A 15,995-nucleotide genomic window follows, 5' to 3' on the forward strand; every position below is an offset into this window, starting at 1 on the left:
TCCACGGCCCGAGCGCCCGCTCGCGCGGCTCCCACAATGCACCGCACAATGGCCCGACCGCCGCCACTACCGGGGCCTGAACGGGCCTGGCGGAGCCCGAGCGCGGCCCGGCCCGCAGCGCGGGGCCCCGAGCGCGGTGAGTGCCGGCGAGGGCCCCGGGGGACGGCGGGGAGCGGGGCGGGAGGCCGTCTCGCTGCGCCCGCGCGCCCGGCACCCGGAGCGGCGGCGCCTCTCATCTCGGGCCCCACGGCTAGGTCGCCCACACCCCCAACCGGGGGCCCCCTCCACGCCAGTTCGGGCCCCGATAGGCCCCAGGGTGACGAAATCTCTCCGCGGACCCGATACCTGGGTCGGGGGACCGGAAGAAACCCCACTGGTCCCCTCCCTACCGAGACCCGGAGACTCAGCCCTGAGGGTCCCCTACTCTTGACCCCTAGGTTCCCTGGAGACCCAGATAACGCGCTGCTGACCTTACGAGGGACCCGGGTCTGGGGGACGCAGATAAGCTGCACCTGCTCCCTCCCCTCAGACACGCCTACCCGGACCCACATAACCCCCTTTCCTGCTCCAAATACTCCGTTTTTTACTCTCTCTTTCATTTTCCAGAATCACATAATCCATTTTGAGGCTTTCGTCAAATATCTGGTTCTGGAGAACCCCAGTAAGCTCTACCTATAATTTCCTCCTCAGTGACCATACTCCCAAACCTTAGATATCATCCATCTGGTTACCCTTTTGAGACCATTGAAATTCAGAGAATTCACTTCTGACTATCTTCAACCCCTGGAATCCTCCAGCCCTTATAATCCCCCATCTCTTTCTTTTTTGAGGGGGAGGGAAGGGGGAGGTCCCTTAGAGACTCAGCTAACTTGCTAATGATTTTTTATCATACTTTCCCTTCCTTCCCATCCCTGAGACCTCCTCCAGACTTCTCCCTGAATTTCTGTCCCTTCTCTGGCAGGCGTCCACTCCCATCTCTCCTGTCTCTTCCAGCTCCAGGGGAATTGAACCTCTCCCACCACACAGTGGTGTGGTCTAGAAGCTGCCCGAGGAGCCTGGTTATTCCCTGTAAATCCAGTCCCAGGCTCCCGCTCCAGCTTGGTGGGGGAAAGGGACCTGTAAGGTGGAAGATAAGGGGACAACTAGTGGGGGGGGGGGGGGTTGGTGCTTTCACCAGCAAGAGTAGCCTGTCTCCTGGCTTGTATGCTTTTCCACCTGTTAGTTTGGGACTGTGATAGTCTGGCCTTGGATTTCTAATCCTGCTCCCCACAATGAGGGCACTCCATTGTTGGGGGGAATCCTTGGGGGTGTCTAGCCAGGTTTCCTCGTAATGAAAATGGGGCTGTAGTGAGTTGCAGCCATTTGCTCAAGGCCTCCTCAGGAGTGAGAGGCAGCGGGAATGGGAGGAAAGAGTGAATCAAAGGGACTGCAAAGAGGGCCCATCTACAGTGACAGAAGAACTAGCAGCCCGAGAGTAAATCCAACCCCTGTTAATCCTGTTTGATGTCTCTTGGAATGATGCAAGTCATTGAAACTCTCTGGCCTCCCTGTAATTTAATTCTCCCACCACTCTGGAGTGTGTGTGAGGGAGGGAGGGAGGGGGGCGGCTCTTCCCATTCCCCCCTTTCCTTCTCACTGTTTTCCAGCCAGTCAGTGTGTCATTTGGATTTGTTTCTGGTGCTCAGGTCAAGACCTGGGTTTTTTGTTTTTTTTTTTGTTTTTCTTTTTTCTCTCAGTCTATTTATAATTTCCCAGTTACTATTTTGGGTTCTGCTTAAGGGAAGATTCTGTCCACCCTAAGGAACGTTCCAGGGTGTGTTCCCGGGTGTGTTTCCTCCTCGGCAGGTGTTGAATTGAGTTCTTCAGATCCCCAAGTAGCTCTTGGGCTGGAGGGATAAAAGCTATTTTAGGGTAGTCCCTGAAGTGGAGCTGTTAATCCTCTATGGGTCTCTCTAGTTAAGAACACTTAGAGATTAACCCTTTCCTTGCTGCGGGGGGGGGGGAGGCTGGCGGGGGCTCCTTCTCCACAGTTTTGGGAGGGTTGGGAGAATTTCCTGCCACAGCAGAAGGTGGGATAGAAACGTGCAACTCAATACAAAGACAAAGATAATAGCTGCCTTTTGTTGGGTACTTAGAGCAAGCCAAGCCCTATGCTGTGCCCTTTGCATACCTGACTAAAATAATCCTCACAACAAGTCTGTGAGGTAAGTATTTTTAGCTTTACAGATGAGGAAACAGGCTAATAATGGAGAAAGAACGCAGTTTCTATAGAGATGATGTAACACCATACAAACTATGGTTTCGTCAGAGGACAGCAGGCATCATGGCACACAGCAGGACAGACTAGGGAGCAGTTTGTCTCCTTTCAGTTTCCAGAGAGGGCCTTCGAGAGTTTTTAGAAAGCATTTGTGTTTGGGGTACAGAGCCTTAGTAATAGAAGAGATTCCTGAGGTGAGAGAACGGTGGCCCAGGATGTGGTGGTGGAGGAGGGGAGCGCAGGGGGTACTGGTTAGAGGGGATGTGCTGTGGGTTGACTGTGAGGGAAAAGGGGAAGGCTGCATTCTGGGGAGATGTTGTGAAGGGAAGGAAGCTCACTCAGAGGCCTGAGAAGTAACATTAAAGGGGGAAAAAAAAGAAGTACTACTCAGGCCCCGTGCGGAAAAGAGGCAGACACAGTGTAGACCTCGGAGACGGCACTGCATGTACTCACACACTTTATATCAGACACTTCATCCTCCATGAGACTATTGTCGGTAAGGAGAATAAATCTTTAGTTTAGAAATTGAGGAAAAGGAGATTCAGAGAAACAAAGTAACCTGCCCATGGTTTCACAGCCAGTAAGTGGCAGCTCTCCTGATAGCAAGTCCAAGGTTCTTTCCACGCTGCCTCCCTCTTCAGATCAGGCGCCAGAAGGAATCTTTGGATGAAAATATACCGAGTTATACCAGTAACTGGGAGGGATTGATTGTGTTTGTTTTATGGGAACAGGTTCCGTGAGCTACTCTACAGTTGTTAAGGTTAGAGTGTGAGACCAGAAGAGCAGCTTTGAAAGAGAAGCAGAATTCTTTCAGTTTTGCCGAGGAAGAAGTCTGAAGGAGAGAGGCCCAGGAATTTTCCTGGAGGAGAGGAGTTTGCAGACAAAGGACAGAGGGAGAGAGAGTAGATTCCCAAAAGGGTTCCTAAGATAACACTGGCAGCTTTGGTTATCCAGCAGGCTGTTGGTGAGTATAGGTAAGGACTTCCACTGTGCCTTTTTAAAAGGGGGGAATAGGATCAGGGTGCTGGCTGTTTCCTTTTAAAGTCATAGCCCCATTAAACGCAGATCAAGGCAAGCACATGGCTGCCTCCATCCTTTGGTTCTGTCAGTACAACCTCGTGAGCTCTCCTTAGCCACCACTGGCCTCTTTCCTAGAAGCCCATTACTCACGCTTTCAGAAGCAGCGTACTAAACTGCTGTGTCTTGTTTGTGCTTGTTCAGGAGAACAGAAGAGGTGGACGTGTGGGAGGTGGGGGACGTACTGTTCTCTTTCTGAGTTTTTGTGGAATTTCCAGGGCTAGGCTCCCCTCTCACATCGGCCAAAGTGATGCGACTTGCTTTCCTCTGGCTGCCATTCCCAACTTTCCAGGGGCTGAGGTGCATGATTTTGGGTAGCAGGGGGGAACAGAATTTGACTTTGAGGGTAGGGGAAATTCCCTCCAAACTAGATGTTTAAACTCGTGCTTGCTCTCTACCCAATTCCAAGGTGCGTAGTAATCACTGGCATTATAAACAGGTAATTCCACCCTTGAGAAGAAGGAAGGACTTAAACCATGAAAGGCAGACGTCAGAGGCCTTTGAGATTTATAGTGAAGCAGGCAAATACGCCACGATACTTGAAGGCTCAAGTGGGACTAGTTTTTAGTGCTGCCTACCCCTTCCCAGCACATGACTCATGCAAAATGCAGCCACCTTTGTGCCGATCTTTCTAGGCAAATCTCCACTCGTGATGGGGAAATGTTTATCATATTACACTGCAATGTTTCTTCAACAAGAGGAATGGTTCCTGAACAGGACTTAGCTCATGTTAATGATGAGCAAAGCTCTCTGGGGCATGAACCCGCTGATCCCATCATCTCGTTCACGGCCAGTCTGTTGGATGAATGGTCACTGTAAGCAGCAGGTGCTAACGAGCTGAGCAAGCATTCTGTGGCCCACAGCTGTTTGTGCGGTTGGAGCCATCCCCAGATTCTCGTGGACAATCCCCAGATACCCCCTTTGCTCCCTTCACATGGAAAAGCCTCATGACCAGATTTTGGCATGACCTCTTCAAAAGGAATCCCCCTGTTGTAGCAAGTTGCTTTGCAGTTGGTAATCTGTGAGGAGTTTGTGAGTGATAGGGGTCTGTTGTCCCCCTTTTGAGAGTCCGTACAATAACTCCCATCCTCTCCCTTTGAGTTGATGTCAGGAAAAAAGCTCTGTCATCTTTGCTGCAGTTTTCCCCCTTCTCACACCCTCCCCCTGCCTCAACAAGAGAAAGGATCAGACTTCAAGATATTGACTCCCCACTTTGGAAGGGCTGTGACCCCAGTTTAAATTAGAACTTTCTGAGCATAAGTTAGCCTTGCATTAACTTGCATTCAAAGACTAATTTACCCATCTAAAAGAAAGTTGAGAGTCCTTTTCTAGATGCTAAACGTGTGGAAATGAAAGAACTGTGATACGACCCTTCAAATAGTTTGGTGAGGAGTTCTAATGCAAGTATGCTACCCGCTCATAATGGAGAAATGCATATGTGCTATGAGGGTCTGCTCGGGGAGGGGGGGTGGCACTCAGCACCTTGGGTGTTGGACAGGCTTTGCTAAAGAAGCATGGCCTGGGACACACAGAGAGGTGGTGGCGGGTAGGATGGGACCAGTACTGGTTTAGGGGAAATGCTGAATCTGCTGTTGCCTCCTTAGGCAGAACCTCTTACTGATGCTCTGCTGAGAAACCCGTCTGGCTCCAGGGCTGACTTCCCAGGGTGTAAATTCCTAAGCAAAGTCTTCTTCCTTCCCTGTTGCCTTTTGGGCATTTTATTGCTCTTTAGCACCTCCATGAGGAGGAGAATTGTGGAAAGTAGTGGGTGAGGGGGAGGTAGGGTAAAGAGGAGGAGAAGCTGCTAGCTCTAAATTTAGTGGAAAGAATATAAAAGTGGAGTTGGAAGAGAATAGTTGGAGTTTAGGGCTTTGACTTCCTCAGATTATCTTGCTTACTATTAGCCTAGGTAGTACTTATAATAATAGTTACCATTAAGCGCTTACTAGGTGCCCAGCCTTCTGCTGAATACTCTCTCTTCATCTCATTCAATCCTCAAACTATTCTTATGATTTAGGAGATTATTAAGCCCATTTTGTAAATAAGGAGACAGCTCAGGGAAGTAAGTCAGTGGCTGAAATTCACATGGCTTTGAAGTGGAAGGGCTGGGATTGGAACGGGATCTGTCTGCCTCCAGAGCCCATGTTTTCATGGCATTGGGCTCCCTAACCCCAGGTGTTCTGATGTTTCAGGTGAAGAGATTGTTTTCTGAAGGCTGCGTTGGAGGCCGTGACAGAGCAGAGAGCCCGTGTGGAGCTGATGGGGAGGCTTTCTGAATAACATGGCCCTTCGCCATTAGTCTTGCCATGACCACATTTTTCACCAGCGTCCCCCCCTGGATTCAAGATGCAAAGCAGGAGGAGGAAGTGGGCTGGAAACTAGTTCCCAGGCCTCGGGGCCGGGAGGCGGAGAGTCAAGTGAAGTGCCAATGTGAAATCTCGGGGACGCCCTTCTCAAATGGGGAGAAGCTGAGGCCTCACAGCCTCCCCCATCCAGAGCAGAGACCGTATAGCTGCCCTCAGCTGCACTGTGGCAAGGCTTTTGCCTCCAAGTACAAGCTATATAGGTAGGTGACACTCCCATACCTCTTCCTGCCCTGGGGGTCCCAGAGGACAAAGCCAGAGGGACTTCACTGAGTATGAGGCTTTATCTGTGATAGAAGAGTAGAGGTTAATTGGCCCATAAGTGTACCCTGGACGCCAACCATTTGAACTTACTCAGTAAAAGCTAATACTGGTATTTGTATGCAGACACTAGACTCTGATGGGGAAATATCAGACGGTCATAAACAAACCAGATTGAACAATTTTGTCATTACTACCTTCCCCACCTTTCTCAGGTAATGGTGAGACTCTTAGCCAGAAATTATGAATTAGTCTTAGAACTTTAGAAGGAAAAGGAGACCCTCTGGTCCAATCTGTAAATTTTAAAGTAGAGGCTCAGAGTGGCAGTGCCTCTTCTTCTGAACCAGCCTGCTACTCACATGATTACTTCTGTCTCTGTAGAATCCCTGGTGTCCTCTGGGTCAGCGGCTGTTCTGCAACTTGTAAGCGCAGGAGCCCTACATAAAGTGAAATGGAATGTGAAAGTCCTGGTATAACGTAGATACGGCAGAGCACCTTGGAAGGTGGGGGTGGGGGGGCGCTGCTCAGATTTTATCCTTGCCTTTCCATCAGAGGAACAGGAACATGCCCTTTACAAATGAGATAGACTACCCGATGCACACCCCTTCATCCATTCATCTAGCCAGCTATGATTTATTGAGCTCCTGCTACATACTAGGCACAGTGTTCAGTGCCAGGGACGCAGTAGTGAGCCAGACAGATGGGGGTGCTGGCCCTTCTTGAGTTCACTATCTTAATAGTGGGGACAGACAGCAAACAAGTAAATTCATGAACAAGATGACCACAGAACGCCTTAGTTCTTTGTCTGGAAAACAGTTGATAGGAACTAAAACAGGTAACAGGGTAGTGGGTGACCAGGATTGTCCTCATGACAGTTCTGTAGTTCTCAGGAATGCTTTGATTCTGTGTGCTCCTGTGTCTTAGGTGGACTCCAGTTGGGTCATCCTCTTAGACTTTCTTAGTGCGATCTGGGTGTCCATGGGAGGCTGCGGGAAGGATCCTGTTCTGGGGGGCACGAGCCCTGACTCCAGCTGTAGTCACTGTGTGAGCTTAGGCGAGGTACCAAACTGCTTAGGGCCTCAGGTTCCTCACTTGTAAAATGGAGGAAATGGACTCACTCATCACACCTCCCTATCATTTGTTATTCTGTCTGTTATGTCCCAGGAGGCTCGCAGTAACCCTCAGGCGTGGGCACTCACGCAGCATGAGTGTAATGGCTATGTTTGATACCTTCCAGGTCGGAAGGATCACCGGGTGCTGTAGTGAGGGCAGTGGTAGCATACCTAAGGGAAATCAGGTTTCAGGAAGGATTGTGTTCAAATTCAGCCTCTGCCACTTACTGACTGGTGGGTGGAGCTGTCCTGTGCTTTGGCCTCTTGTGGAGAACAAGCTTAATGACAGCTCACGCAGGGCCTGGTAAATATGGGTTCCTGAAGTCTTACTGAGTTGATTCTGAATGTCCTGTGGAGCTCTGGATTGTAACTCCTGGACTCTGAGCTGTTGTCCCTCCAGAAGGGAGCAGGTAAACCATGGGAACACTTTTTTAAGTGTTGCTGGCTTATATGGCAAACACTTTAAATGGTACAAATGGGCACTCAGTGAAAAATGAATTGTCCTCATGCTGAAAGCTACCATTTTCCTCCCCAGAGGTGTCCAGTGGGGTCAGTTTCTTGTGTATCCTTGCTAAGACATTGAAACATGTACTCCCTTCCCTTTTTATTTTCACAAGGGATTGTATTACACACACTATACTGAACTTCCTTTTTTGACTTAGCCCCTTACATTTTGGGATTGTTCTAGATTGGGAAGTTTAGATATATTTCATTTTCCTTTTATTGTGTCATTTAAAAAAAAAATTTTTTTTTTTTTTAAGATTTTATTTATTTGACAGAGAGAGACACAGCGAGAGAGGGAACACAAGCAGGGGGAGTGGGAGAGGGAGAAGCAGGCTTCCCACTGAGCAGGGAGCCTGATGTGGGGCTCGATCCCAGGACCCTGAGATCATGACCTGAGCCGGAAGGCAGACGCTTAATGACTGAGCCACCCAGGTGCCCCTTAAATATAATTTTTTGAAAAGGAAATACATGCACATAAAACAAAATTCACAAGGTACCAAAAGGTATATGATGGAAATTCTCCATCACACCCATAAGCTTCCTATCTCTTCTCCCCATGGGCAACCAGTGTTGTTAGTTTCTTGTATATCCTTCCAGAAATATTTTTTGAGTGCATATAAGCAAACATACATCATTTTCCCTCTTTTTCCTATGCATAGTACCATTCTGCCTGCACTGTTCTGTCCCATTGCTTTTTACCACTTCATATATCCTAAGAGCTTGTTCCCTGAGGGTACATATAAAGCTGCCTTGTTTTTTCTTTAAAAAGTTGAGTCTTCATGAACTAACCATAATTTATTTCACCAGTTCCCTATTGATGGACATTTAAAAAAAAAAATTTTTTTTTAAGATTTTATTTATTTGTTTGACAGAGAGAGACACAGTGAGAGAAGGAACACAAGCCGGGGGGAGTGGGAGAGGGAGAAGCAACCTTCCCGCCGAGCAGGGAGCCCGATGCGGGGCTCGATCCCAAGACCCTGGGATCATGACCTGAGCCAAAGGCAGACGCCACCCAGGCCACCCAGGCGCCCCCCCACCAATGGACATTTAGATTGTTCCTGACTTTTTACTACTACAAACAGTGCCACAAAGACTAGGAGTACGTATGTGATTTTGCAGGTGGGCGAGGATATCTATAGAATTTAGACACTGACTGGCACAGTATCCCATTGCATTCCATCACGTGGCTTGACCATAATTTTTGTATCTAGTTCCGTCAGTGGACAGCTTTGTTGTCTGGCCAGCCCTTGTGATCTCCCTTCTTTCTTTCTCCTCTATCCTCCATCCCTACCCCCAGGCACATGGCCACCCACTCAGCCCAGAAACCCCACCAGTGTATGTACTGTGATAAGATGTTTCACCGCAAGGACCATCTGCGGAACCACCTGCAGACCCATGACCCCAACAAAGAGGCCCTTCACTGTTCTGAGTGCGGTAAGAATTACAATACGAAGCTAGGCTACCGGCGCCACCTGGCTATGCATGCCGCCAGCAGCGGTGACCTCAGCTGTAAGGTGTGCCTGCAGACCTTTGAGAGTACCCAGGCCCTGCTAGAGCACCTGAAGGCCCACTCACGCCGAGTAGCAGGTGGTGCCAAGGAGAAGAAGCACCCCTGTGACCACTGCGACCGGCGGTTCTACACTCGCAAGGATGTGCGGCGGCACCTCGTGGTGCACACAGGCCGGAAGGACTTCCTATGCCAGTACTGTGCCCAGCGGTTTGGCCGCAAGGACCACCTGACACGTCATGTCAAGAAGAGCCACTCGCAGGAGCTGCTCAAAATCAAGACAGAGCCAGTGGACATGTTAGGCCTACTCAGCTGCAGCTCCACAGTCAGTGTGAAGGAAGAGCTGAGCCCTGTGCTGTGCATGGCCTCTCGGGACGTGATGGGGGCCAAGGCCTTCCCTGGCATGTTGCCCATGGGCATGTATGGCGCCCACATCCCTACCATGCCCAGCACGGGCATGCCACACTCCCTGGTGCACAACACGCTGCCCATGGGTATGAGCTACCCTCTGGAATCCTCACCTATCTCTTCCCCAGCTCAGCTTCCTCCAAAATACCAGCTTGGATCTACCTCATACTTGCCTGACAAATTGCCCAAAGTGGAGGTGGATAGTTTTCTGGCGGAGCTTCCTGGAAGCCTGTCTCTCTCGTCCGCTGAACCCCAGCCCGCCTCACCTCAGCCGGCGGCAGCTGCGGCCCTCCTAGATGAAGCACTGCTCACCAAGAGCCCCGCCAACCTCTCCGAGGCCCTCTGCGCTGCTAATGTGGACTTCTCCCACTTACTGGGCTTTCTTCCACTCAACCTCCCCCCGTGTAACCCGCCTGGGGCCACAGGAGGCCTGGTCATGGGCTACTCCCAGGCCGAGGCGCAGCCCTTGCTCACCACTTTGCAAGCTCAGCCTCAAGATTCCCCAGGAGCTGGGGGACCACTGAACTTTGGACCTCTGCACTCCTTGCCTCCTGTCTTCACCTCTGGCCTGAGTACCACCACCCTGCCTCGTTTCCACCAGGCATTCCAGTAGCCCCCAAGGAGGCCCTCAGTCCAGTCTTAGGCTCTGTCAGGGAGCCTCTGTACCCACCCTATCTGCATCCCCCATGAAGGCAGCTGAGCTTTCAGAGCTGGGTTCAAAAAGAAAAAATTCCAGTATCTGTATGGAGCACTTGGTTTGGGGGTTCAGGCTCCAGGATCAGTTCCAGGAGGAGCCCTGAGCCCCAGCCTCATGAAAAGATCTCATACCATAGAACTTCAGGTATTTTTACTTTTACTTTTTTGATCTGAATCGGGAGCCACACTTAGCTAACCTCTCCCCCTCCAAAGCATCAGAACCTCCTTCTCTTTGGAGAAGGAGGCGGTCTCTTGGAGAGACAGAGGGCTTTCACTTTGGATGACCTTGAGAGAAATAGCCCAAGAAGCCCGCCTCCTGGTCCCAACCTGCAGACCCCACAGCAGTTGGTCAGGCCCTGCTGCAGAGAGAGGGTCATTTGGCTCCGTCGCCTGCTTCCAGCCAGTGGGCAGGAGAGAGGGCCTCTTCTTCCCACCACCCCCGTCCCTCCTGTTCCGACACCTCCATTTCCAGTCAGTGTTGTCCGGCAGCGGTACCGTTTACACAGTCGTCTCAGACACCCCATTCACCTCCCTCGCCAAGCTGTTAGCCTTAGAGTGATTGCAGTGAACATTGTTTACACGCCGTGAATCCATTCCCACCAGTCCATTCCAGTTGGCACCAGCCGGAACCATTTGGTACCTGGTGTTAACTGGAGCCCTGTTTACAAGGCGGAGTCGGGTCTTGCTGACTTCTCTTCACTTGAGGTCACATTTTTCCCCTGTGGGGAAATAAACTGACTTTGGACTGCTTCAGTCTCTGCCATCTTCCATGACTGTGTCTGTTCCTGCCTTCCTCGGCAGTGTCCGCGAGACAGGCAAGAAGACTGGAGCCGTTTTCTCCCAGGTCTGCAATTCTGTTCTTCTCCAAGTACATCATGACCCCCCCCCCCCTTGAACTGGAGAGGGGAAGACATGAAAGGCATGCCCGCTTCCATCGCCCCCACTCCCCAACCCCTACCCCAGACATCATGAACTGTTATCATTAGTCTCAGTAGGAGGGACTCGGGTTCTAAGCTGGTGTGGATAGCAAAGGAGAGGGTGTGAAACCCTGATTCATCTCTCTCCTACTTGTCCCTTTTCCAGGAAGTTGTGGAATTGTTGGAAGAAGAGTTTTCAGGAAGTTAGGGCTGGGCAGACAGTTGAGTCCTAACCTGTGGGTACGTCATTGGCTCCCATACTAACCTTTTCTCTTCTCCACAGTGTCCCCCTCTCTCCACCTCTTTACAGTTACCATGGACTCAGGGCCACTGTGCCTAGGCCTCTCTGCTCTCCATCAAAGGAATTCCACCTTACGCTTGTGCTCCCCCCACCCCGCAGTTTGCCCCCAATACTTAATAGGGTTTCTTGCAACAAATGATTGGTTCTCTTCTGGCTTGTGGGGCTCCCTGCCACAGACCACACAGCCCTTGCCCAGCCGAACCCCATCCCTGCTTCATTTCTCAGTTCTGCATGGGCTTCGCTCTTCCCACTCATGGGAGGGAGGCAGCTCAGGGACCACCAGTGTGGGACCCTCATGAGACACCTCCACTCTGATTCAGAAACACACTTCTACCTCTTTACTGTTAACTCCTACAGATGCGGTCAGTCGTGTGTGGGCACCTCTCCGCAGGGCCTCGTGCTGGCTTCTCCACTAGGGTTTCAGGACAAACTACCAAGGAACTGCCTCAGCCTCCTCCCAGTCCTCCTGTTCCCCCTTCCTTCTAGAAATCACTTTGCTTTATCATCAGGAACTGAGCAGGTCCAAGACCCAGGCTTCTGCTTCAGCCCAGGCCAGTACTCTTTGAGGTGAAAGCCTTAAAATGTAGCTCCCTGGCCCTTGATTGGAAGCAATGTGGAGTGAATAAGCATGTTTTGATTTAGGCAGGGTAGCTTGGGATACCTTTAAGAAAAAAAAACAAAACTAGATATAAAAATGTCTGGCAAGGTTAGAATCAGACTAGGTGATTTGCTTCTGAAAACTAGTTTCAGTGAGTCCCAGGGACTAATTAAGGTTTATTTTTAAAAGCGTCCCCCCTTGGTACGCAGCCACCTCCTGCATGCTGTGCATGTTACTGGGACTCGTATTACAGGGAATGGTGGTGAGGGTCCACGCAGGACTCGGTGCTGCCATTCTCCTTATCGTCTCTGCTCTTCATCACTAGACCCAGCAGCCCTTCACCTGCTCTCTGCCACCTTCCCTGCACCCCTTGTTTATAGGGGCAGGTGGGCCTCTGGCCACAGAATAGAAAGTCTCGGGCTTAGAGGAGTCCACTCCCCTGCCTGTCCTTTCCTGTCCCTTCCTTGAATTCTCTCCCCCATTAATGATGTTGGGAAACTCCTAGAACAGGCAGAGCAACTATTTAAAGCCTTGTAACTGGGGCCTTGCCCCTCCCTCCCCCTCCATCCTGCCACCCTCCTTTCCTCTTCCTTCAGTGCCCTCACCACACAAGGAATTTCTCTATCACTGTGAACTTTGCTGGTACATAGGAATATCTGCCTTCACCTTTTCTTGGACCATAGCCACCCAGCCGTTTCTTAATCTTCCCTTCCCCAAATTTGAAGGAAAAAAAAAAAAAAAAGCCTTATTGGCCTGGTTGTTTGAAGGATAAGAATAGCTTTATCCTGCACTCAGTACCAAACCCACTTCAGTACCTTTACTGAGGCCATGAGAGCCTGAGGGGTGTCTGCCCAGGACAGGAGCCATGGCATGTGGCAGAGACCAAACAGGGACCAGGAAAAAGGGGCGATGCCCCCTTTCCCAACCACCTCCTCCAGCTTCAGCGATGAGCCGCCCTGAACGACGGGGCAGGCACCTCCCATCCTGCATATAGCTGGTCAAGGCTGAGTGCAGTCCTGGGGGCCAGGGGATGATCTACCCAGCTGTGTCAGCTCCAAGGATCTGTGCACATCTTAAAGAGGGAAGAGGTGGGAAAAGGAGCACCAATGAGTTTACCCCCCAACCTTTTACAAATGGCATTTAATGGAAATCCGGGAAGCAGGTGTGATTACTTTTTTGCTCGTAGATATTGTCCTAAGTTGAAATTCTTCCACTGCCCTAAACTTCCCCTAGTAGTCTGAATCCCTGCCCCCCCTTCTTTTTGGTAGCTGTTTTCCCCATTCCCTCTACCTCCCCTCTTATCTAGGAGCTGTTTTTAAGCACGATTTTTTTTTAACAGTTTATATTGTACAGGATCAATATTTTGCTTTTTAACAAGGATATTTATGTAATAAAAAACTTTGCCTTAGGCAGGTGTTGGCCAGAAAAGTCCAGATTCCTCTGGGACCCCACCCTGGCCTCTCCTGGAGCTCTGAACCTGCTGTGGAAGGAATTGGCTATGACCTTCACCACTGGAGTAGGGTCTGCAGCAAGGGAAGGGGTGTTCTGGTTCTAACAGGAGAAGGATTCACCATGATGATGTAGTGCCTCTGTGGAGGGGTTTGGAAGAAGTATCCCAGCCTAGTTTCTTCAGATGCATGCTCACTTCCGTAGCTGCCCCCTCCACCTCTGACTACTTGGCACCAGAACTCCTGAAACACCACTTCTCATTCGCCTCCCTCCCTCCCAGTGATCAAGGCTTTGGGGCCACTCTTTCATAATGCCAGATTATTTAAAGAGAGAAAAATACAAGACAAAAGCCTTCTAGCACTTTGTAAACACAGTGAATAACCTCTTGGAGTATTTTTGGCTTTATATAAAACAAGGTTTTTAATTGTAAAGTATAAGTGCCATTAGAAAATGCACAGGGCGTATCTTTGTTAAAGTAGATTTTTCAATGTTTTACAGAATTACATTTTCAAAAAAAGTTTTTATAATGAAGTTGTTTATTAAAAACTTCTGAATGATGTGTTTGGAAGTTGTGAACCTGTCTGATTGGGAAAGGGTTGGAGAGAGCCTGGGAAACCAGAAACTCCAGACATCTCTAGCCTCCAAGGGGATGGTGAGTGTAGGGTAGACGGTAACAACCCTTCACATTAGCACCTACAAACTTTGTACTTTAAAATTAAAGATCTTAATGGGATGTCTTTGAGGTAAGCGGCATCATACTATCACTTAAACTTGGATGCAAGGGTCAGAAAGATCAAATTGGCTTAATGAAATTTCACATAACTAAAAATGCCAGATGTAGCACAGTTTTTAGAATTAGTTCAGCCACTCAGACATGGTTGGCCTTAGCATTCCTGTGTCTCTTGGCCCTATCTTCTGTAGCTGTGACTTATCCTCAGGCCCTACAAAGTGGCTCATCCCTTTGTGTAGAAGTAGATTGCTGCCATGATTCCATCCCTGTCATCCTCACACAGTGCTGACCAGGAAGAGAAAGGAGAGAGGAATTCTTGTATTCACAAAGCCCCACGAGGCATCTCCTGTCTCACTGGCCTTGATAGGGCTCTGTGCCCTCCCCCAAACCAGCCAGCGATGACAAGGCTGAGTGAAACAGAAGGAGTGGTTTCTCAAAGGAAACAGGCTACAGTTAGGGTGGGGAATGAATGCTGGTTGTCCCAAGAAAAGACATGCCATCCATTGCCCAGGGGGCACAGCTGGGAAGTGACAGCTAGGACCTGACCTTGCTCACACTTGGGCCTACCCACTGGGTTCAAACAAACTGTTGGGAGACTGACATAGCTTCTGACTTTGCCGCTTGGCCAGTCTCTAACAAAGGTGGTCATCACCATCCTGGGCCCTGTAGCTCTTCCTGAGATCCTCCCGCCCAGGGCTAAGACTGAGTTTGCTTTTCTGTGGTCTAGAGCCAGTGTCCATAGCCACGCAGTGTAAGTCACTCCTGAGTCCAGTCCAGGAGTCCGTGGGACAGTAACAAGTGTTAATGTGTGTAACAGGTGTTTTGTGTACAAAGGCAGCGTGCTGGCCCTTCATCTCTTTGGCCTTCCATCTACTTCATAAACGTTCAGTGTTGACCCCAGTGCGTTCAGATCCCTGGCCGGGGCCCCAAGGGAACCCACCTCACAGTGGGTCCAAGAGCTCAGAGTGATCTTGTTCATTGGGCAGGAGTAGGCTGAAGGCTCTCTGGAGGAGGTGGCCGGGACTTCCAGGCAGAGGGGGCATTAGGTGTGCTGACCTCCATAGGCCACAAGTTTGGGAGCCAAGACCACAGGAGCACAGATGCATTTGCAGGGCTGCATGGCTGGTTCATCCAGGCTCATCCTATCCAAGCACATTCCCTGTAATTCAGACTGGAGTTCACATTGGTGAAATGTCTGGTATAGAGCAAAGGTAGCCTGGGCCTAGGACAAGGAGGAAGTGTCCACCTTTCTGTCTACAAGCCCAGGAGGATACAGTTCCTACATACCGGTGGCAGTTCGCTCCAGGTTCACAGCGTTTGAGACATTCCCTTGCCCAAGATCCTTATACTCCAAGTTTGTTTCTTCCTTTCTCTGTATAAATACTTCCAGCACCTCCCTGTGCCAATCAACTACGATCATCTGCGGCTCCCAGTTTGAGTCTGGTTAGCCTGTTCTGCATATGCTGTTGTAGTTTATCCTGTGCAAAGCTACTAGTTTCCGACAGCCCCCCCCAAACCACAGTCGAGTGCGGGCGCCCGGCGGCCCCCACTGCCCACTGCAGATGGGGGGAAGAGTAATCGCTTGGTGTGGTGGCTGTGATGGAAAGTTCTTGGAAAGTTCTGTCTGTCCGTGACCGGAGTTATGCCTGATCCTTGGTGCCCGCTCTGAGCTGCTCCTTGCTTGGTACACCCCTGCACTTCACCCCACTTCCACCTCCAGCGCCCTCCTAATCTGGGGCCAGTTCTGTCTGGCGCTTGCGGTCGCATTCCCACCAGGCAGCCCCTTGCCACTCCGCCAGGCTGGCAGGCCCCTCG

General features: G+C 50.3%; 1 protein-coding gene across 4 annotated transcripts; it reads left to right on the plus strand.

The window, feature by feature from the left end:
* The first annotated feature begins 13 nt into the window (after positions 1 to 13).
* On the plus strand, positions 14 to 14,018 carry PLAGL2 (PLAG1 like zinc finger 2). 4 transcript variants are annotated; one of them, XM_036093204.2, is made up of 3 exons: positions 14 to 136; positions 5,527 to 5,900; positions 8,872 to 14,018. In XM_036093204.2, exons 2-3 carry the CDS (start codon positions 5,641 to 5,643, stop codon positions 10,100 to 10,102), a joined length of 1,491 nt encoding a protein of 496 aa, XP_035949097.1. In that variant the 5' UTR covers positions 14 to 136; positions 5,527 to 5,640; the 3' UTR covers positions 10,103 to 14,018. The 4 variants fall into 4 exon arrangements, with proteins under 4 accessions (XP_035949097.1, XP_035949099.1, XP_035949098.1 ...); XM_036093205.2 differs by having other exon boundaries at positions 18 to 136; positions 5,510 to 5,900; XM_078057055.1 differs by lacking the exon at positions 14 to 136 and adding an exon at positions 473 to 661.
* The last annotated feature ends 1,977 nt before the right edge of the window (positions 14,019 to 15,995 follow it).

Source organism: Halichoerus grypus, chromosome 10 (assembly GCF_964656455.1).
Source record: "Halichoerus grypus chromosome 10, mHalGry1.hap1.1, whole genome shotgun sequence".
Taxonomy (NCBI): domain Eukaryota; kingdom Metazoa; phylum Chordata; class Mammalia; order Carnivora; family Phocidae; genus Halichoerus; species Halichoerus grypus.

Bases quoted from the DNA above. Each gene is read 5' to 3' on its own strand.
- PLAGL2 (XM_036093204.2), top strand. From the start codon at position 5,641: ATGACCACATTTTTCACCAGCGTCCCCCCCTGGATTCAAGATGCAAAG. The intron at 5,901-8,871 runs GTAGGTGACACT...CCCTACCCCCAG, and splicing joins TCCAAGTACAAGCTATATAG to GCACATGGCCACCCACTCAG.